A 22,277-nucleotide genomic window follows, 5' to 3' on the forward strand; every position below is an offset into this window, starting at 1 on the left:
CTTTGGGAAGCCAAGGCAGGCGGATCACCTTGAGGTCAGGAGTTTGAGACCAGACTGGCCAAAATGGTGAAACCCTGTCTCTACTAAAAATACAAAACTATTAGCTGGGCATAGTGGTTCATGCCTGTAATCCCAGCTACTTGGGAGGCTGATGCATGAGAATTGCTTGAACCGGGGAGGCAGAGGTTTCAGTGAGCTGAGATCATACCACTGCACTCCAGCCTGGCCAACAGAGTAAGACTCTGTCTCAAAAAAAAAATAAAATAAAATCGGAATCTGGTTGTAGTTGTTGGGGGAACTCTAACATACCGTTAGAAGAAATCCCAGGGGCAAGAAACTTCATATATATATATTTTTTTAATTTTTTTGAGATAGGGTCTCCCCCTGTCATCCCAGCTCTCACTCTGTCATCCAGGCTGGAGTACAGTGTTGGAATAACAGCTCACTGCAGCTTCAACCTCCCAGGCTCAAGCACTCCTCCCAACTCAGCCTCCCAAGTAACTGGGACTAACAGGCATGCTACTGCACCCAGCTAATTTTTTTTTCTTTAGTTTTTTGGAGAGACGGGGTCTTGCTACATGCCCAGGCTGGTATCAAACTCCTGGGCTTAAATTACCCTTCTGCCTCTGCCTCCCAAAGAATTGATATTACAAATGTGAGCCACTTTGCCTTGCCAAAACTTCACATATTTAATTAAAAGCTATTGAAGGCCAGGCATGGTGACTCACACCTGTAATCTCAGCACACTGGGAGGCCAAGGTGGGCAGATCACGAGGTCAGGAGTTTGAGATCAGCCTGGCCAACATGGTGAAACCCCACCTCTACTAAAAATACAAAAATTAGCTGGGCATGGTGGCAGGCGCCTGTAATCCCAGCTACTTGGGAGGCTGAGGCAGGAGAATCGCTTTAACCTGGGAGGTGGAGGTTGCAGTGAGCCAAGACTGTGCCATTGCACTCCAGCCTGGACAACAGAGTGAGACTCTGTCTCAATAAATAAATAAATAAATATAAATAAAGGCTATTGAAAACTTATTTTGAACAGAGATTTCTCTTTTTTTGGGGGGGGGGGTGGGGGTTGGTACTGTGTTTCACTTTTCTCACCCAGGCTGGAATACAATGGCTCAATTTTGTCTCACTGCAACCTCCGCCCAGGCTGCAGTGCAGTGGCGCAATCTCGGCTTACTGTAACCTCTGCCTCCCCAATGTAAGTGATTCTCCTGCCTCAGCCTCCCGAGTAGCTGGTACTACAGGTGCATACCACCATGCCCAGCTAATTTTTATATTTTTAGTAGAGATGGGGTTTCACCATGTTGGCCAGACTGGGCACGGTGGCTCACACCTGTAATCCCAGCACTTTGGGGGGCCGAGGCGGGTGGATCACCTGAGGTCAGGAGTTCAAGACCAACCTGACCAACATGGTGAAACCCCATCTCTACTAAAAACACAAAAATTAGCCAGGCATGGTAGCACATGCCTGTAGTCCCAGCTACTCAGGAGACTGAGGCAGGAGAATCGCTTACACTAGGGAGGCAGAGGTTACAGTAAACTGAGATTGCGCCACTACACTCCAGCCTGGGCAACAAAGCGAGACTCCATCTCAAAAAAAAAAACTTTTGAAGCAGGTTTTTAAAATATTATAGAATCTAAAAAATCCAAAAAATTTTCAGTCTTGGCCTGGCGTGGTGGCTCACGCCTGTAATCCCAGCACTTTGCGAGGCCAAGGCAGGTGGATCACCTGAGGTCAGGAGTTCAAGACCAGCCTGACCAACGTGGAAAAACCCCATCTCTACTAAAAATACAAAAAATTAGCTGGGCGTGGTGGCGCATGCCTGTAATCCCAGCTACTCAGGAGGCTGAGGTAGGAGAATCGCTTGAACCCGCGAGGTGGAGGTTGTGGTGAGCCAAGATCACGCCATTGCACTCCAGCCTGGGCAACAAGAGTGAAACTCTGTCTCAAAAAAAAAAAAAAAAAGAAATATTCAGTCTTTTCATAGCTTTTTCTCCCATTCTGCCCTGGGAGTAATTTAATAAGAGGTCCCTTTTCACAAAGGTGGCCCTAAAGGACAGCATAACACAGGAGGGGAAAGCAGCTAGACATGGACACTCATCACAAATGTGTGACCTTGGACAAATCACTATAACTTATCTTGGTCTCTATTTCATCATTTATTAAGTGAGAAATAATAAGATTTTTATAAAGATCAGGTGAGATATACAGTAATTAAGTGAGAAATAATAAGGTTTTTATAAAGATCAGATACAGTAAGTCCTCAACATTGTCAATAGGTTCCTGGAAACTACGATTTTAAGTGAAGTGTATAATGAAACCAATTTTTTTCTCATCTACGTTGTAATGAAAGGACATTAAAACAACGTTGCTGGAGGAGCTGCTCTGAATAGTTCCACTTAAAGTCAGTTTCCAAGAACCTACCAATGACGTTAAGTGAGGACTTACTTTATGTACAAATTCTTTGAAAACAATCAAGCACTAATAAAGTACTAGCTCTTTTTCTTTTTCTTTCTTTTTTTTTTTTTTTTTTTTTTTGAGACAGTTTTGTTCTTATTGTCCAGGCTGGAGTGCAGTGGCGAGATCTGGCTCACTGCAACCTCCGCCTCCTGGGTTCAAGCAATTCTCCTGCCTCAGCCTCCCAAGTAGCTGGGATTACAGGCATGCGCCACCATACCTGGCTAATTTTTTGTATTTTTAGTAGAGATGGGGTTTCACCATGTTAGCCAGGATGGTCTCGATCTCCCAACCTCAGGTGATCCTCCCACCTCAGCCTCCCAAAGTGCTGGGATTACAGCGTGAGCCACCACACCCAGCCCTACTAGCTCTTTCTTTAAGAAAAAATGAGGTCCGGTGTGGTGGCTCATGCCTGTAATGTCAGCACTTTGGGAAGCTAAGGTGGGAGCATCACTTGAGCCCGGCAGTTTGAGACCAGGCCAGGCAACATGGTGAGACCCCATCTCTACAAAAAAAAATATTTAAATAAAAATGAAAAACGATTAGAATATATTGGCGCCCATAAATGCTAGCTACTGTGGCATACTAGTCACTACATATTTGCAGATTAAATCTATAACATCTTGAACTTACTTGGGGTGTACTGCCTTCAGATTACAGTGAGGCTCTAATGAACCTCCTCAACAGGACATTACCTTAGGTAAGGATAAGCTTGCCTCTTCAAAATACTGCTAATAAAACAACTAAACCTAAACATGTTAATCGTTAGTATTTCTCATGATTGATTTTAAATGGAACTTGTATTATGGCTGTATGTGTACATTTAAAAGAAGTTTTTATTTCTTTGGTTTTTTTGTTTTGTTTTGAGTGTGTGTGTGTGTGTGTGTGTGTGTGTGTGTGTGTGTGTGTTTGAGACAGGGTCTTGCTCGGTCACCCAGGATGGAATGCAGTGGCATGATCATAGCTCACTGCAACCCTGAACTCTTGGGCTCAAGGAATCCTCCCACCTCAGCCTCCCAAGTAGCTGGGACTCCAGGCGCACACCACCATGCCCAACTAATTTTTGTATGTGTGTGTAGAGACAGGGTCTTGCTTTGTGCCCAGGCTGATCTCGAACTCCTAGGCTCAAGCAGTCCTTCTGCCTTGGCTTCCCAACATGTTGGGATTAAGGCGTAAGCCACCATGCCCAACCCTTAAAATAAATTTTAAACAACATTTCAGAGTGGTGTTAGTCATTCTTGTTATATACTCTTTAGGTCTTGATTGGGGTGGACTAGAAGGCTTAGGGTCATTTTTCTTAAACATCAACAAACATATTATTTGTACTCTGAGATGTAGGGATTACACAAAGGTATAAGACATGGTCTCTTCTATGAAATTTAGAAACTTTCACATCTGCACCCTGCTAATTCATCAGTCTGTTAATGAGTCCAATTTCGGAGTCACTTCCAGGCCTTTCTGCACCGCCCTCCTAACTTTTTATCTCTCCTCAAAGCATCCATTGCCCCCCCACCCCATGCTAATTCTTTTGTGGCACTACTTATAATCTATTGTAATTTTTTTGGTTGCTAGTTTAGCTCCCTTACTCCTCTTTAGAGCAAACACTGCATCTTTTATCTCCATTTCTCTAGAACCTGATAATGGAACTACCTCACACAGGGTACTCGGTAGATCTTGTTGGGACTCTAGAATATATGATGCAGAAGATCCAAACACTGTCTCCCAATCAAATTGTGAAATCAAGGACTATGCTGTATTTGTCTCCACTGTCTCACACAAGGCTGGCACAGAGTGAACCCTCAAAATTTGTGAATTGTATGTGCTAAGTGGCAAATATGTGGCAAATGCATATGTAATAGGTACTACAGGAATTCAGGTTGTCAGGGCTAGGGCTGTGGAAGAAATGCTGCACCGAGGAGCTGAGATCTGGTCTGAGCCTTGAAGTAAGGACAACGTAACTAAATAAAGAGGAGAGGAGGATAGCACAGGGAGAGGTTAGAGAATTTGAGACTTTATCCTGGAAGTATTAGGGAACATCAAAGGTTTTGTAACAGTGTACCATGATAGGCATACCAGTTTTTAAAAGCTTACTCTAGTAGTAGTGTGTAGGCTAATTTAGAGAGCAAGCAACTGGAAGCAGGTATTAGATATTACTTTTTCTAAAATACTTTCCTTCATCACTGAAGTCTAGGTTGGGTCTCCACCAGAGTGCTTCCACAGCTCTTCCCCTGTCATAGTGCATATACACTTGTCTTTCTCGTCAATTAAACAAAGCTGCTTAAGGGCAGAACTGTATCTTGTTCAGTATTATGTCTTCAGCGTAATGCTGCAAGCACATGATAAATTAATGATCATTTCTAGGCCTTCCTGTAGTCTCTAAAGCTGTTATCTAAGTGTAGACTAAAAGAGGTCTATGACTTGGCCTTCTATATTCCAGACACAGATTAGGAGGTGCCAGAGGCTTAGCATAATTTACAAATACTTAAAACACCTTACCATTCAATTTGACTTGTCTCACTAAACTGTTTTTTGATTCATTTTGCCTTTGTATCTGTAAGACCTGATTCTAGTACTTTCTCTGCAAGAGGTTGGTCAAAAATTTTTTTTCAGCAGAAACCCTTCCAGAATTACAGGATTTAGGAAAGATATCAAATTTTATACAAAGTTATAGTTTCTAAAAAGCCAAATAACATCTAAGTTACTTACCATTGGAGTTAAAAAGAGGAAATTGTGATCTATTTCAGGCCCTTTAACATTACTTTTCTCTTGAATATGCTTCCATAGAAGTGCTGAAATATCTAGGATTATGTGTTCAGGTGTATTTTTTTTTTTTTAACAGTGCTGGCCAGGCGCAGCGGCTCTCGCCTGTAAATCTAGTACTTTGGGAGGCCGAGGCAGGCAGATCACTAGAGGTCAACAGTTCGAGACCAGCCTGACCAACATGGTGAAACCCCATCTGTACAAAAAAATAACAAAAATTAGCTAGGCATGGTGGCGCGTACCTGTAATCCCAGCTACTCGGGGAAGCTGAAGCAAGAGAATACCTTGAACCTAGGAGGCAGAGGTTACAGTGAGCTGAGATGGTTCGACTGCACTCCAGCCTGGGTGACAGGCTGTCTCAAATAAATAAATAAATAAATAAAACACAGGGCTAACATATTTGTGAAAACTATTAACGTAATAAATGTCTTTGTCAGCATGATTCTGATATACTTGGATATTTTAGACATCTTCAGAATTTTAACATGGCATGTGTTATGCTCCTGATTGTTAAAGTGTGTTTCTCTAATATGAAAATTATTAAGTAGCCTTGGGAATTGTTTTGTGTTATAAATGCAGCTTGAGTCTACTGAAAGCATCCTTCAGGAAGCTACATCTTCCATGTCTTTGATGACCCAGTTTGAGCAGGAAGTATCCAACCTCCAAGATACCATGCATGGCATTCAAAATAATGAAGAAGTGCTCACTCAAAGGATTCAAAGCCTTAATGAGAAATTTCAGAATATTACGGATTTTTGGAAGAAAAGCCTAGAAGAAATAAACATTAATACAGACATTTTCAAATCAGAAGCAAAACATGCACATTCTCGAGTAACTGTCCAAATTAACTCGGCTGAGCAGGAAATAAAATTGCTCACTGAACGGCTAAAAGATTTGGAAGATAGCACACTAAGAAATATTAGAACAGTAAAAAGACAAGAAGAAGAAGATCTCCTGCGAGTAGAGGAACAGCTAGGCTCTGATACAAAGGCAGTTGAAAAGTTAGAAGAGGAACAGCATGCCCTCTTTGCCAGAGATGAAGATCTAACTAATAAACTTTCCGACTACGAACCCAAAGTTGAAGAATGCAAGACACATTTGCCAACAATTGAAAGTGCTGTTCGCTCTGTTCTCAGAGTCTCTCAGGATCTGATAGGAACAGAAAAGAAAATGGAAGACTTGACTATGCAGATGTTTAATATGGAAGATGATATGCTGAAAGCAGTGTCTGAAATAATGGAGATGCAGAAAACCCTTGAAGGAATTCAGTATGATAATCGCATATTAAAGATGCAAAATGAACTGGATGTTCTAAAAGAAAAAGTTCATGATTTTATAGTATACTCAATGCATACTACAGGAGAAAAGGAAACTGTGAAAGAATATAATATAGAAAATAAAGGAATTGGTGGTGATTTTTAAATGACCTTTATTCTGATGAACCATATCATTATACATAAATTGATTAGTCCATTGATTTTGAGTTACCTTGATATGCCTCATCTTATCCTACATTATTGGAAAATAAATGAGATGTCCACACAAATGGATTATCCACATAATCAAAGCCTTTTAAGCACTGAAACTTATTTCATTTTAACCATTTTAAATAGAAATAGTTCTTTAAAAATGTTTCTCTACTTTTAAAACAAGATACTTAATACTTTTAATGTTTTTAAAGCATTAGTGGACATCATTATTAATTTCACCTATTATATTGGACCCACATACATTGATGTCTCCAGGGGCTAATGAAGAGTATTTACTGCTTCACTAAATGACCCCAATTTGCCATTTTTCAAACCTATGTCTCATACCTTTTCTGTCACCTAATCTTGATGTCAGGTTGGTTGGTAATGTGCCTGCCTCAGCCAGTTCTTCACTTTCTTACATAATTCACTGCAGGTTAAGAATCCATACAACCAAGTTCATGGGAGTTTTGTGTAAAATAAAAGATAACATGCGTGAGGGAGAGTCTGGTGCCTTTGCTATGAATTAATATGCACTTTCTGAAAAACTATGAAGCCTGGGAAACATTTTAGTTTTTGTTAAGGTTCTAAACTGTGTTATGGATACTTGTAAGACTTTTAAAATCAGAGTAAGTATGTTCTTACATAAGGCCTTTCTTAGGAATTATGTGTATATACATCTTTGAAATATCTTTATATACCTGGGTTTTAAGTTCCAACTGTGTTAGACATGAGTTTGCTAGATCCATGATCTCTAGATGGTTTACTTAAAAATAAATAGTCCAGGCGCAGTGGCTCACGCCTGTAATCCCAGCACTTGGGGAGGCCGAGGTGGGCGGATCACGAGGTCAGGAGATCGAGACCATCCTGGCTAACATGGTGAAACCCCGTCTCTACTAAAAAATACAAAACATTAGCCGGGCATGGTGGCGGGTGCCTGTAGTCCCAGCTACTCGGGAGGCTGAGGCCGGAGAATGGCATGAACCCGGGAGGCAGAGCTTACAGTGAGCCGAGATCGCGCCACTGCACTCCAGCCTGGGTGACAAAGCGAGACTCTGTCTCAAAAATAAATAAATAAATACATAAATAATAATAAATAAGCCTGTGGTCTGTTTTGAGGGAAAAGTAACATAACTCTGATAACTAGTTATGATAATAACTATGATAGTTAAAAGTATGTCATTTTAAAGATTTCCCAAACCACTAAATTTGTTTTATGAATTGATTTTATTTGAAGTTATATAATGTAGTCAACTGTATGTGGAAGTTTGTTCTTGTTTCTTTGTCAGTAACCTTACCAGTTTTATAATGAAGTTTTCAGTGGAATTAAAGAACTTGAAAGCAGTCAGTTACAAAAAGGTAGTTTTGATCAAGTAGTCTTAATATGTAAATTTGCAAGTTTTTGTAGGACCCCCAAACTCGTTCTCCATCGGAATTAAGAGGGCCTATGGTAGGCAGCCATGAATCATAAAAATAAGCCTGGCGAGTTCTGTTGTTAAGGGGCATAGCATTAATTTTTGCAGTATTAAAATTACACTTCTTGACTTCTGAATGTCTCATTTGCGTGCACTGACAAAATTCTATTTGTTTACTTTTATTTTAATGCTAATAAAACAGATTATAAAGTAAGCTGGAACTTTGTTGTTTTAACCTCCATCCTGTCAAGGCAAATGTAATTTCTTCTCTTATACTCTTCACGTTTAAATATTTTTTTCTCACCTATCACTACATTTAATATAAGGTTATTTGAACTTATATATACCATGGTAATGGTTACTGAAAGTAAATGAAAACAATGTGGCCACTGTGCTCTATGATGATACAAGGGAAAGAAAAACTGCACTTCTACAAGTATAACATGAGAAAACTATTAAAGTGTATATGTGTGTGCATGTGTGTATAGATATGTAGATATAGACATATCCTGTATTTACGAAGAGGTTTTCCTATTAAGAAATTGTTATTATAGAGATTTAGATGTACTTAATTTGTCTTTTTGTTTCTTCCATTCATTTATTTAACCCAGATGCTTAAAATTTCAAAAACGTTCCTGTATATCAAATATTAAATTACATTGTTAGTCTTCTCTTTAGGGAAAATTACCAATATCCTAAAACACATTTTTGTATCTTTGTAACTGATAATAAATTTTATATCAATTAATTTCTTATACAGTGGCCAGACACAGTGCCGCATGCTTGTAATCCCAATACTTTGGGAGGCTGAGGCAGAATGGCTTGAGCCCAGGAGTTTGAGACAGCCTGGGTAACATAGTGAGACCCCGTCCCTACAAAGAAAAAAAAAAGTGTAAGGAGAAGTGGGGCCAAGCACAATGGCTCACTCCTATCATTCCAATACTCTGGGACGCTGAGGTGGGAGGATCGCTTGAGCTCAGGAGTTCAAGACCAGCCTGGATAACATGGCGAGACTTCATGTCTACTAAAAGTCAAAAAAAAAGTGCATCCCTGTGGTCCTAGCGACACAGGAGGCTGAGCCCAGGTGTTCAAGGTTGTAGTGACCTGCACCACTGCATTCCAGCCTGGGTGACAGAGCAAGACCGTGTCTCAAAAGCATAAGAGTACTGGATCAGCTGGGCGCAGTGGCTCACCCCTGTAATCCCAGCACTTTGGGAGGCTGAGGTGGGCGGGTCACCTGAGGTCAGGAGTTGGAGACCAGCCTGGCCAATATGGTGAAACCCTGTCTTTACTAAAAATACAAAAATTAGCCAGACGTGGTAGCAGGTACCTGTAATCCCAGCTACTTGGGAGGCTGAGGCAGGAGAATTGCTTGAACCTGGGAGGCAGAGGTTGCAGTGAACCAAAATCAAGCCATTGCACTACAGCCTGGCAACAGAGTGAGACTCCAGAAAAAAAAAAAAAAAAAAAAGTACTGGATCAATTTTTTTTAATGTAACATGAATAAATCACTTTTACAATACAAGTACCTACTTTAAACTCTTGAATATACAATTTTTAAATGTAACATTGCCTTAAATTTAGCTAAATGATCAGAAACTATTGACTAAGTATACTTGTATATTTTATAACTAAAACTCTACATTTATTAGCCTGTATGGCTTCATAGAAAAACCCATAAGATGCAAAATTAGTAGTAGTATTTTTAATGTCAACCTAATTGTAGACCTTCGTATGAATCTATAAATTGTTCAAATTTTGATGTACCATTACACAACAATGATGCTGAAAATTTACCAAACTCAATAAGAAAAAAAAAAAAACATCCTTTGTAGACTTACCCCATATTTGCACAGTTGACAAAAGCTCTACAAATTTTCCTAGCACCTGCTCATTTCAATTTATAAGCTATTAATTAATCTTGAGACAGGATCTCACTCTGTCACCCAGGCTGGAGTGTAGCAGCGTGATCACAGCTCACTGCAGCTTCAACCTCCTGGGCCCAAGGGATCCTCCCATCTCAGCTCCTCAGATTGCGGGAATTACAGGTGCACACCACCATGCCCAGGTAATTTTATTTTTTTGTAGAAACAGTCTCATGTTGTCTCAAACTCCTGGGCTGAAGCAGTTCTCCCACCTCGACCTCCCAAAGTGCTGGGATTAGAGGCGTAAGCCACCATGACCAGCCTATAAACTATTAATTTAATACAAATCAAAATACTCCACCCCAGCTTTATACAGCAGGAAAGGAGAAAACTACCATTTTAGCACCTGTTAAAATGACATACCCACATGTATGTCAAGCATTTCTAGGAGATGTGCATTCATCATCATCATTCCTTTTTTTTTTTTTTTTTTTTAAGACAAAGTCTCACTCTGTCCCTATGGTGGAGTGCAGTGGTGCAATCTCGGCTCACTGCAACCTCCACCTCCCGGGTTCAAGCGATTCTCCTGCGTCAGCCTCCCAAGTAGCTGGGACTATAGGCGCATGCCACCACGTCCAGCTAATTTTTGTATTTTTAGTAGAGATGGGGTTTCTCCATGTTGACCAGGATGATCTGGATATCTTGACCTCGTGATCCACCTTCCTTGGCCTCCCAAAGTGCTGGGATTACAGACGTGAGCCACTGCGCCCGGCCTTCATTATCATCATCATAACAGCTGTATATATTAATTACCTACCTTGTGCCAGTCATTATCACTAATCCTTACTACACCTTAGCTAGCTATTAGACCCATTTTACAAATAAGGAAATGGAGACAGGAACATTGGGAACCTTGCAATCACACTGTCGACCTAAGTCTGTTCAATTCCAGAGGCCAAGGACATCTCACTACACCGTGGAGCCTGCTACTGTTCAACTAGGGGAGAAAAATCACAACAAATCTGCTGTTAGTAGAACTATCTTGATAACTCGAAAAGCAATAATTCAGTCAAATGTGTTCTCTACTATGTTGCCATTAAACCAGACTGTAAGTCCCTCAAAAGCTGTAGCTGTGCTTAAAATTGTTTGGCCCTTGAGCATAAGAAGGAATCAATAAATGAATAAATATTGGAGAAGAGGAGAAAGCAGTGCTGAAGATCCCTAGGCTGTACTCCTCTAATCTATTAATAGGTTTTGCCACTGCATATTCTGGGCACTTTGTTTTAGGGCTTAGTTTTAAATAGTAAAAGGAGAAAATTATACCAATAATCGCTAAGATGTCTTCTGACTTTAAGTGGTTTTATTTACTTATTTACCCCTTTTTTAATATAAAAAAAAGTAGAGATGAGGATCTCTCTATGTGGCCCAGGCTGGTCTCAAACTCCTGACCTCAACGGATCCTCCTTCTTTGGCCTTCCAAGGTGCTGGGATAACAGGTGTGAGCCACTGCGCCTGATCTAAATGGTTTTAAATTATACAGATCAATAAAATGTCTAGGTCCTTTAATAGAATTCAAAGATCCTAGCTGGGCGCAGTGGCTCACACCTGTAATTTCAGCACTTTGGGAGGCCAAGGTGGGTGGATCACGAGGTCAGGAGATCGAGACCATCCTGGCCAACATGGTGAAACCTCTGTCTCTGCTAAAAATACAAAATTAGCTGAGTGTGATGGTGGGTGCCTGTAATCCCAGCTACTCGGGAGGCTGAGGCAGGAGAATCTCTTGAACCCAGGAGGCGGAGGTTGCAGTGAGCCGAGATGGCACCACTGCACTCCAGCCTGGGCAACAGAGCAAGACTCTGTCTCAAAAAAAAAAAAAAAAAAATCCTTTAGCAAGTTTTTAGAAAGCAGATTGGACCTAGAAATCATATTCTTGAAGCATGTTGCTGTGCTTGTAGATCCAGGTAATGTTTAACATTACAGGACGGCATCTAGCCTCATACCTTGAATATATGATAGGAATTTAATAAATATTCTGGCTGGGGGCAGTGGCTCATGCCTGTAATCCCAGCACTTTGGGAGGCTGAGGAGGGCGGATCACTTGAGGTCAGGAGTTTGCAACATGGTGAAACACTGTCTCTACTAAAAAAAAAATAAAATAAAAATAGAAAACTTAGCCGGGTGTGGTGGTGCATGCCTGTAATCCCAGCTACTTGGGGGGCTGAGGCCAGAGAATTGCTTGGGCGGCAGAGGTTGCAGTGAGCAGAGATTGCACCACTGCACTCCAGCCTGGGCAATAGAGTGAGACTCCATCTCATAAATAAATAAATAAATCACTGATGTACATTTTTTTTTTTTTTCTGAGAAAGGGTCTGGTTCTGTTGCCCAGACTGGAGTGCAGTGGCATGATCTCAGCTCACTGCAACCTCTGCCTCCCAGGATCAAGCCATCCTCCCAGCTCAGCCCTACTATTTTTGTAATTTTTGTAGAGATGGAGTTTCACCATGTTGCCCAGGCTGGCCTTGAACTCTTGAGCTCAAGTGATCCATCCACCCCACCTCACAAAAGTGCTGGGATTACAGGCATGAGCCACCATTCCCAGCCTTCACTGATGTGCTCTTTTCAGCTACTGATAGACTCTTAACTATTCTATCCATCCTAGGCAAATAGGTTAACCAAGCCCGAAGTAATTTTTAAAGTAATTTAATACAACAATCTCTAGACTATTACCACATTGAATTGAGCTTATATTTTAGTAAAGATCAAAAGAAGTTCAAGATAGCTTGCTTTTATAAACAACCAAGTGAAACAAAGAGATTTACTAACAGCTTCTTGCTAATAATCTGATCCTTCTAAGAACAAGCTAAGCCCATTCATCGACATCTTAATTGCTTAATTGCTATTAAGCTACTTTTACCAGAGTAGATACATTAATAAATGATAACCTGGTAATGAAATAGACGAAAGTAGCCATCTAGTCTTTTCTCCCTTGAGAGATTGTTTCATCAAATACACTATATTGCAAAACTTCCTCCTTAAAAATAAAATGTGATTTTGCAATCACTTCTTGGTTTCCTTCCTATTTGTGGCTACTGCTTAATGTCATACCCACAGGAACATTTTCGCAAGCTCACTTCTCTACCAAAAAACACATTTTGGACCACCTTATCCACCAATAATTAATTTTAGCATAAAGCGATTGAGGAGAAAAATCCTCAAGTGTATTTTGAAATTAAACATTTGTGATGGGGCGAAGTGGGGGAGTTGCTACTTAGAATTATTTTGTCCTACTGCCCCATTTCCATACTTCATTATAATTATTTTGCAACTATATGGCTGCTTCTTTTTAAAGCTGCCCTCAAAGTAATATTCTGAGCATAATGCATTTTTATTTATGTTAAATAAAACTAAATGTATAATAACCAAAACAATCTCAAAAGGTTGGCATTAGCCGAGTCAGCCAAATACAATTTAAGAAAGATAATTCAAGCTAGGTGTGGTGGCTAATGCCTGTAATCCCAGCATTTTGGGAGGATTACTTGAGCCAGGAGTTCAAGACCAGCCTGGGCAGCTTAGTGAGACCCCCATCTCAAAATTTTTTTTTTAAAGAAAGATAATTGATAAGAAAACATTGAAGAAATACACAATTATTTTAGCAAAAAGATATATTTAGATTATACTGCATATTTAATTTTGTAAAAATGTTTTACAGTCTGATTATTTGTTTTAATAAATTTTAATTTCAATTTTTTTGTTTTAGAGATGGGGGTCTTGCTATATGCCCAGGCTGCAGCACAGTTAGTATTCATAGGCGCAATCATAGCACACTACAGTGTCAAACTCCTGGACTCAAGCTTTTTTATGTCTTCTTTTCTGAGTTTTTTAAGTAATACATTTATCGACATTCTGTGTCCCAAACTAAACTACAAACTCCCTAAAAGCAGAGACTGTTCTTGATCATATTAGCACATACTGCATTATAGTATATGTTATAGAATCAAGATAGTTTTATTAATAGAAAGTTATAATTTCCTACTTTACAACATAGTGCTTTCCTAGAAAACAAGCTGAAAGTTAAATGTGCAAAAGTCAAATGATTGACTTACACATTATAAATGGGATTCTTTTTCCAGAGTAATTACTGTATGTCTGTCTTTGGGCATAGGCATTAGCAATGTATTTCTAGCCATTTTACATTTGTTTCTTAATTTGTTTTTCTTCATAATTGAGCACACAGTCCATAGGCTAATCTTCTGATTGAAGCTAAATAGTCTTACCTGATTTGCATTTTTGTTTTGATTGTCCGACTTTATCCAACTTTGTATTGTTTATGAGATCTATCCATCTTATTACTGTGTAATTTTCCCTTCTTCATTTTATTAACTGATGGCACAGTGCAATAAAATGTCAAATATTTAAAGTTCAATAAAATATTCAACTCCCCAACACTGCTATATAGGCACGCACATGTGTGTGCACAGACACAGGACCATCATCACAAACAACAACAAAAATAACAACTCAAAATGTTGCCAGACACTTGGGTGGCTCAAAATGTTTATCAGTTAATGTGTCCAAGTTAAATCAAGATGATGACAATTTAAGAACTTTCGGCCGGGCGCGGTGGCTCAAGCCTGTAATCCCAGCACTTTGGGAGGCCGAGACGGGCGGATCACGAGGTCAGGAGATCGAGACCATCCTGGCTAACACGGTGAAACCCCGTCTCTACTAAAAAATACAAAAAACTAGCCGGGCGCGGTGGCAGGCGCCTGTAGTCCCAACTGCTCGGGAGGCTGAGGCAGGAGAATAGCGTAAACCCGGGAGGCGGAGCTTGCAGTGAGCTGAGATCCGGCCACTGCACTCCAGTCTGGGCGGTAGAGCGAGACTCCGTCTCAAAAAAAAAAAAAAAAAAGAACTTTCAGGCTGGGCGCGGTGGCTCAAGCCTGTAATCCCAGCACTTTGGGAGGCCGAGACGGGCGGATCACGAGGTCAGGAGATCGAGACCATCCTGGCTAACACGGTGAAACCCCGTCTCTACTAAAAAATACAAAAAACTAGCCGGGCGAGGTGGCGGGCGCCTGTAGTCCCAGCTACTCGGGAGGCTGAGGCAGGAGAATGGCGTAAACCCGGGAGGCGGAGCTTGCAGTGAGCCAAGATCGCGCCACTGCACTCCAGCCTGGGTGACAGAGCCAGACTCCGTCTCAAAAAAAAAAAAAAAAAAAAAAAAAAAGAACTTTCAGTACATAATGTATGGTGGGAAAGAAGGATGGCATTGAAACATACAAAAGTTGAAAAACGGCTGCATTTGGAATCAGAATCTTAGAACCTTGGAAATTATTTTATTTTACTTATCTGTCTTCTCTACTAAACTAAGTTGAGGCCACAACTCGAGTTATACTCATCTTTATGTTCCTCATATTTTGCATGCCTAACAACATACTAGGAACTTGAGAATTAGTTGAATTATTCAAGGTCTCATGGATGGTTAGATAGGCCAGAAAACTGTTCATAAAAGTTACAGGCCAATAAAGCATAGACATATAGTCTTTGACATTGGTCCCTTCATTCTAGCATTTGCTATAACTTGTTTGCAGTTACCTTAGACCCCAAATAGCCAAAGCAATCTTGAGCAAAAAGAACAAAGCTGGAGACATCACACTACCTGATCTCAAAATACACTGCAAAGCTGTAGTAATCCAAACAGCGTAATACTAGCAGTTGAAAAAACATGGACTAATGGAACAGAATAGAGAGCCCAGAAATACATCTACAAGTATATGTTCAAATGATTCTCATCCAAGGTGCCAAAAACACACAATGGGGAAAGGACATCTCTCTAATAAATGCTGTTGAGAAAACTGGATATCCTATGCGGAAGAATGAAACTGGACCCTTATGTCAAACCATATACAAAAACCAATTCAAAATGAATTGAGGACTTAAATGTAACACCAGAAATTGAAAACTACTAGAAGAAAACATGAGGAAAAAGCTTCTTGACTTTAGTCTTGGCAAAGATTTTTTTGAATAGAACCCGAAAAGAACAAGCAACAAAAGCAAAAATAGATAAATAGGATTGCATCAACCTAAAAAGCTTCTGTACAGAAAAGGAAACAGTCAACAGAGTGAAGAGACAACCTATAGAATGGGAGAAAATACTCATGAACCATAAGTCTGAGAATGGCTTAATATCCAAAATATATAAAGAACTCAATAGCAAAAAAAAAAAAAAAAAAAAAAAAAAACCACGATTAAACAATGGGCTATGGACATGAATAGACATTTCTCAAAAAAAGACACAGTAATGGCCAACAGGTATACGGAAAAAATGCTCAACATCACTAATTATCAGGGAAATGAAAAATTAAAACCACAATGAGGTATCAACTCACACCTGTTAGAATATTTATTATCAAAAAGACAAAAGATAAGTGTTGGTGAGAATGTAGAGAAAAGGGAACCATTGTACACTGTGGATGGGAATGTATAGCCATTATGGAAAACAGTATGGAGTTTCCTCAAAAAAAAAAAAAACACGATGAATAATCATATGATCCAGCAATCCAACTTTTGGATATATATCCAAAAGAAATGAATCAGTATGTCAAGGAGTTATCTGCACTCCCATATTCATTACAGCGTTAGTCCCAATAGCCAAGATATGTAGAATCAACCTAAGTGTCAATCAACAGATGAATGGATAAATAGCACACACGCACACACACACACAATGCTGTTCTGCCTTTAAAAAGAGGGAAATCCTGTTATTTGTGACTACATGGATGAACCTAAAGGATATTAAGCTAAGTGGAATGAACCAGGCACAGACAGACAAATATTACATGATGTCAATTATATGTGAAATCTAAAAAAGTCAGACTCATAGAAGTACTGAGTAGAATAGTGGTTATGAGGGATTGGAGGGGACAGGGTAGGGCAATAGAGAGATGTTGATCAAAGAATACAAAGTTTCAGTTAAACAGGAGGAATAAGTTCTAGAGATCTATTGTATAGTATGATGACTATAAATAATAATAATATATACTTGAAAACTGCTAAGAGGCCAGGCATGATGGCTCAGGGCTTATAATCTTAGCACTTTGGGAGGCTGAGGCGGGCGAATCACTTGAGATTAGGTGTTTCAGACCAGCCTAGCCAACATGGTGAAACCCTGTCACTACTAAAAATACAAAAATTAGCCAGGCGTGGTGGCGCACAACTGTGGCACCATCTACTCTGGAGACTGAGGCAGGAGAATCATTTGAACCCAGGAGGTAGAGGTTGCAGTGAGCAGAGATTGGGCCATTGCATTCCAGCCTGGGTGACAGAGTGAGTGAGACTTCCATCTCCAAAAAAAAGAGAAAGAGAATTTCCAGGAGAGTAGATCTTAAATATTTTTATTACCCCAAAAAAAAAAAAAAAAAAATGAGGTGATAGATATATTCATTAGCTTGATTTAATCATTCACAAGATGTGTGTAGATATGTATATCAAAACATTACATTGTACACAATAAATATATACAATTTTAATTTGTCAATTATACCTTAGTAAAGCTGAAATAAAAAAGAAGTTATGTTGCCTTGTCTTACCCGGCAAAGCTCGATTAGAAGAAACTTTCTTTTCCCTTCTCCAGCAACTGAAAAACCATAATCACTGTCTCATGTAGCTCATTTTATCACTGTACAGAAGACCAATTGTGAAAATATTATAACATAAAAAGTGTAATTTCCAGTGACATTTCATGAAATTTTTGTAGTGTTTCCTTCTTATTCATTAGTAATTCACTTACATTGTTCTAAATTCTCTTACTTTTGAAGCCATCTTTTACCATATGCTTTCCAGAAGAACAGTAAAGTTGTAGTTAAAAAATAACATAAGGCAAGGTGTGGTGGCTCACACCTGTAATTCCAGGCATGGATTTAGGAGGCCAAGGTGGGCAGATAACCAGAGGTCAGGAGTTCGAGACCAGCCTGTCCAACATGGTGAAGCCCTGTCTCTACTAAAAATACAAAAAAAGTTAGCTGAGGTGGGGGTCGGTGCCTGTAATCCCAGCTACTTGGGAGACTGAGTCAGGAGAAGCACTTGAACCCAGGAGGCAGAGGTTGCAGTGAGCCGAGATCATGCCACTGTACTCCATCCTGGGTAACAAAGCAAGCCTCCATCTCAAAAAAAAAAAATTAAATTAAAAAGAATTATAAAATTTAAGATGAATTTTAAATGTTAAGCTTCTAATAAATTTAATCATTGTGATATTATATTTTCTTATAGTGGCAGAAATCTGAAGCTATCGTGGAACAATTGAAGTCTTTTCAAATAATTGCTCATCTAAAGCGTCTACAGGAAGAAATTAATGAGGTAAAAATTTGGTCCAATAGGATAACTGAAAAACAGGATATACTGAACAACAATCTGACAGCGCTTTCTCAAGATGTTACAAAAGTAGACCAAAGTACAACTTCCATGGCAAAAGATGTTGGTCTCAAGATTACAACTGTAAAAACAGATATACGACGGATTTCAGGTTTAGTAACTGATGTAATATCATTGACAGATTCTGTGCAAGAACTAGAAAATAAAATAGAAAAAGTAGAAAAAAATACAGTAAAAAATATAGGTGATCTTCTTTCAAGTAGTATTGATCGAACAGCAACGCTCCGAAAGACAGCATCTGAAAATTCACAAAGAATTAACTCTGTTAAGAAGACACTAACTGAACTAAAGAGTGGCTTCGACAAACATACAGATAGATTTCTAAGCTTAGAAAGTGACAGAGCCAAAGTTCTGAAGACAGTGACTTTTGCAAATGATCTAAAACCAAAGGTGTATAATCTAAAGAAGGACTTTTCCCGTTTGGAACCATTAGTAAATGATTTAACACTACGCATTGGGAGATTGGTTACCGACTTACTACAAAGAGAGAAAGAAATTGCTTTCTTAAATGAAAAAATATCTAATTTAACAATAGTCCAAGCTGAGATTAAGGATATTAAAGATGAAATAGCACACATTTCAGATATGAATTAGTCTGACATTGGCATTAGAGTAAGGTAATGTTTTAATGGGACCTCTCGTGAGAAGACTGGTAAATCAGAAATAATATTTTGGAGTAAAAGTCATTTTATGTTTAATCCTATTTTGTACAGTAAAAATAAAACTTTTAAACAGGTCGGTTTTCTAAAATAAATATGCTAAAACCTATTTTGGCAACTTTATATAGCAAGAACTTTATCCATCCTTCTGACATACATGTTGTTACACACACACACACACACACACGTAGGAGAAGCAGAATCTGCTAGTAGCATAGGGAGATCTCGAAGGGACAGGATCTGAATCCCCACTTGCCCTCTCTGGCTGCCAGGGAGCCCAGCATGTGTGTTTGGGGACCTAACTGAAGAACTACCCCTCAGGGCACAGGGCTGCAGCAGTCATTATCCAATTAGAGGAAGAGAAACTAGAAAGGTCACGGCCACTGAGCTGCAGGGAGGAAAAAATAAAGTAAGCCTTTCTGGGTCCTTCATGGCTTTAGGAAACAGGGAAAGGAACAGTAGTGTCTCGGTCTATTTGGGCTGGTATATAACAGTATAGCAAGAACTTTAGGTAGCCTGTAACTAACAAATTTATTTCTCACTGTTCTAGAGGCTGGAAAGTCTGAGATCAAGGTGCTGGCAGATTCGGTGTCTGGTGTGGGCCCACTTCCTGGTTCATAGATAGCACCTTTTAGCTGTGTCCTTGCATGGTGGAAGGGGCAAGCAGCAATCTGGGGCCTCTTTTACAGGGGCACTAATCCTGTCCATGAAGACTCCTCCTACCTTATGACCTAATTCCCTCCCAAATGTCTCACTTTGGATTTCAACCTATGAATTTTGGGGAGACACATTCAGGCCATAGCAAGTATGTTACTTAATAAAAGGGGTTGGAAAGTGGCTTCTAGAGCAAGGGTTGTAGGGGAGGGTGTAGACTGAAGGGGGCTTGACAAGCCTCAGACAGAGACTCTGCCTCAAAGCAACACAATTCGTATCATGATGATGTGACCAGAAGTAGCCAAAGCAACTAGAGAAGGAGGCTATAAGTCCGGGCTCTGTGCCTCACACCTGTAATCCTAGCACTTTGGGAGGCCGAGGCAGGTGTATCACCTGAGGTCAGGAGTTTGAGACCAGCCTGGCCAACATGGTGAAACCACGTCTCTATTAAAAATACAAAATTAGCCGGGCAAGGTGATGGGCACCTGTAATCTCAGTTACTTGGGAAGCTGAGGCAGGAGAATCGCTTGAACTCGGGAGGCAAATGTTGCAGTGATCAGAGATTGTGCCATTGCACTCCAGCCAGGGAGACTGGGAGACAGAGCAAGACTACATCTCAAAAAAAAAAAAAAAAAGGAGACTCTAACAGCATTGGCAATTCCAATTACATAAAACTTTAGAAAATACAAAGTAATCTAAAGTGACAGAAAGTAGATCAGTGGTTGCCTGTTGCATTAGGATTCTGCAGAGAAACAGAATCAATAGGATGGATGGATAGACAGATGATTGATAGGTAGGTAGGTGAGTGGTGGATGATGGATGGGTGGATAGATGATGATAGATAGATAGATGATGATAGATTGATAGATAGATAGATAGATAGATAGATAGATAGATAGATAGATGATAGATGACAGATAAGATAGATGATGGATGGATGGATAGATAGATAAATAGATAAGAGATAGATAGATTCTAGGAATTGGCTCACATGATTATGGAGGCCAAGAATCCAACAATCTTTCATCTGCAAACTGGAAAACTAGGACAGTCAGTGGTTTAATTCAGAGTCTGAAGCCCTGACAACCAAAGGAAGTAATGGCGTAAGTCCTGGTGCAAGACCAAAGGCCCAAAACCAGGAACACTGATGTCTGAGGGCAGGAGAAGATGGATGTCCCAGCTCAAAGAGTAGCAAATTCACCCTTCTGCCTTTTTGTTCTATCCAGGCCCTAAATGGATGGGATGATGCTCACCCACATTAATGAGAGTGATCTTTATGCAGTCTACCAAGTCAAATGCTAAGCTCTTCTGGAAACACTGTCACAGACACACCCAGAAATAATGTTTTACAGGCTATCTGGGCATCCCTTAGCCCAGGCAGGTTGAAACATAAAATTATCCATCACAATTGGAGATAGAGATGGAGACAGGTATAGATTACAAAGAGCCACAAGGAAAAGGAGTGAAGGATGTTTATTATCTTCATTATGATAGATATATGTCAAAACTCATCAAAGTGTACATTTTTTAAATTTTTATTTACTTTTATTTTTGAGACAGGTTTTCACTCTGTCACCCAGGCTGGAGTACAGTGGTTTGATCATGGCTCACAGCAGCCTCGACCTCCTGGACTCAAATGATCCTTCCACCTCAGCTTCCTGAGTAGCTGGGACTACAGTCGCAAGCCACCATGCCTGGCTAATTTCTTTTTTTTTTTTTTTGGTGGAGATGGGATCTCCTTATGTTGCCCAGGCTGGTCTTGAACTCCTGGGTTCAAGTGATTCTTCTGCTTTGGCCTCCCAGAGTTCTGGCATTACAGTATACACTTGAAATATTTGTGTTTATATGTGTAATAGCTCATCAATAAATGTTGTTAAGTACAATATAATAACCTAAAGTAAACCCACACAGCATTAGCCCCAGTTTCAAATGCCTACCATGAAGGATACCCAGATCCACAGAGCTGGTCACCTCAAAAATAAGAGTTTATAAATTCTGTGTGTTTGTTCTTGTTGTTTTGAGACAGGGTCTCATTTTGTCGCCCAAGCTGGAGTGCAGTGGCATGATCATGCCTCACTGCAGCCTCTTGCCTCCTGACCTCAAGCATTCCTCACACTCAGCCTCCTGAGTAGCTAGGACTACATGAATTCACCACCAACCCCAACTACTTTTTTGATTTTTTTTTTTTTTTTTTTGTAGAGATGAAGTCTGCCTATACTGCCCAGAGTGGTCTCGAACTCCTAAGGTCAAGCAATCCTCCTGCCTTGGCCTCCCAAAATGCTGGGATCACAAGTGTCAGCCGCTGTGCCTGGCGAGTTTATGAATTCTTTTTTTTTTTTTTTTTGAGACCGAGCCTTCCTCTCTTGCCCAGGCTGGAGTGCAGTGGTGCGATCTCGGCTCACTACAAGCTCTGCGCCTGGGTTCAAGCCATTCTTCTGCCTCAGCCTCCTGAGTAGCTGAGACTACAGGCGCCCGCCACCACGCCCGGCTAATTTTTTTTTTTTTTTTTTTTTTGGCATTTTTAGTGGAGACGGGGTTTCACTATGTTAGCCAGGATGGTC

At 40.0% G+C, this 22,277-nt stretch overlaps 1 protein-coding gene across 3 annotated transcripts in view; it reads left to right on the top strand.

The window, feature by feature from the left end:
* The window catches only part of IKBI (IKBKB interacting protein), a 30,268-nt gene extending 11,128 nt beyond the window's left edge, over positions 1–19,140 (top strand). For 2 of the 3 annotated variants that reach the window (XM_011710404.2, XM_071072456.1), the window contains one exon: positions 18,242–19,140. In XM_011710404.2, coding sequence (XP_011708706.1) covers positions 18,242–18,997 — 756 coding nt within the window. In that variant the 3' untranslated portion in view covers positions 18,998–19,140. Of the gene's footprint in view, positions 1–5,803; positions 8,246–18,241 lie in introns of those variants that run through there. The other variant, XM_011710403.2, reaches the window with a different exon arrangement.
* The last annotated feature ends 3,137 nt before the right edge of the window (positions 19,141–22,277 follow it).

The sequence above is a fragment of the Macaca nemestrina genome, chromosome 10, assembly GCF_043159975.1.
Source record: "Macaca nemestrina isolate mMacNem1 chromosome 10, mMacNem.hap1, whole genome shotgun sequence".
Classification (NCBI taxonomy): domain Eukaryota; kingdom Metazoa; phylum Chordata; class Mammalia; order Primates; family Cercopithecidae; genus Macaca; species Macaca nemestrina.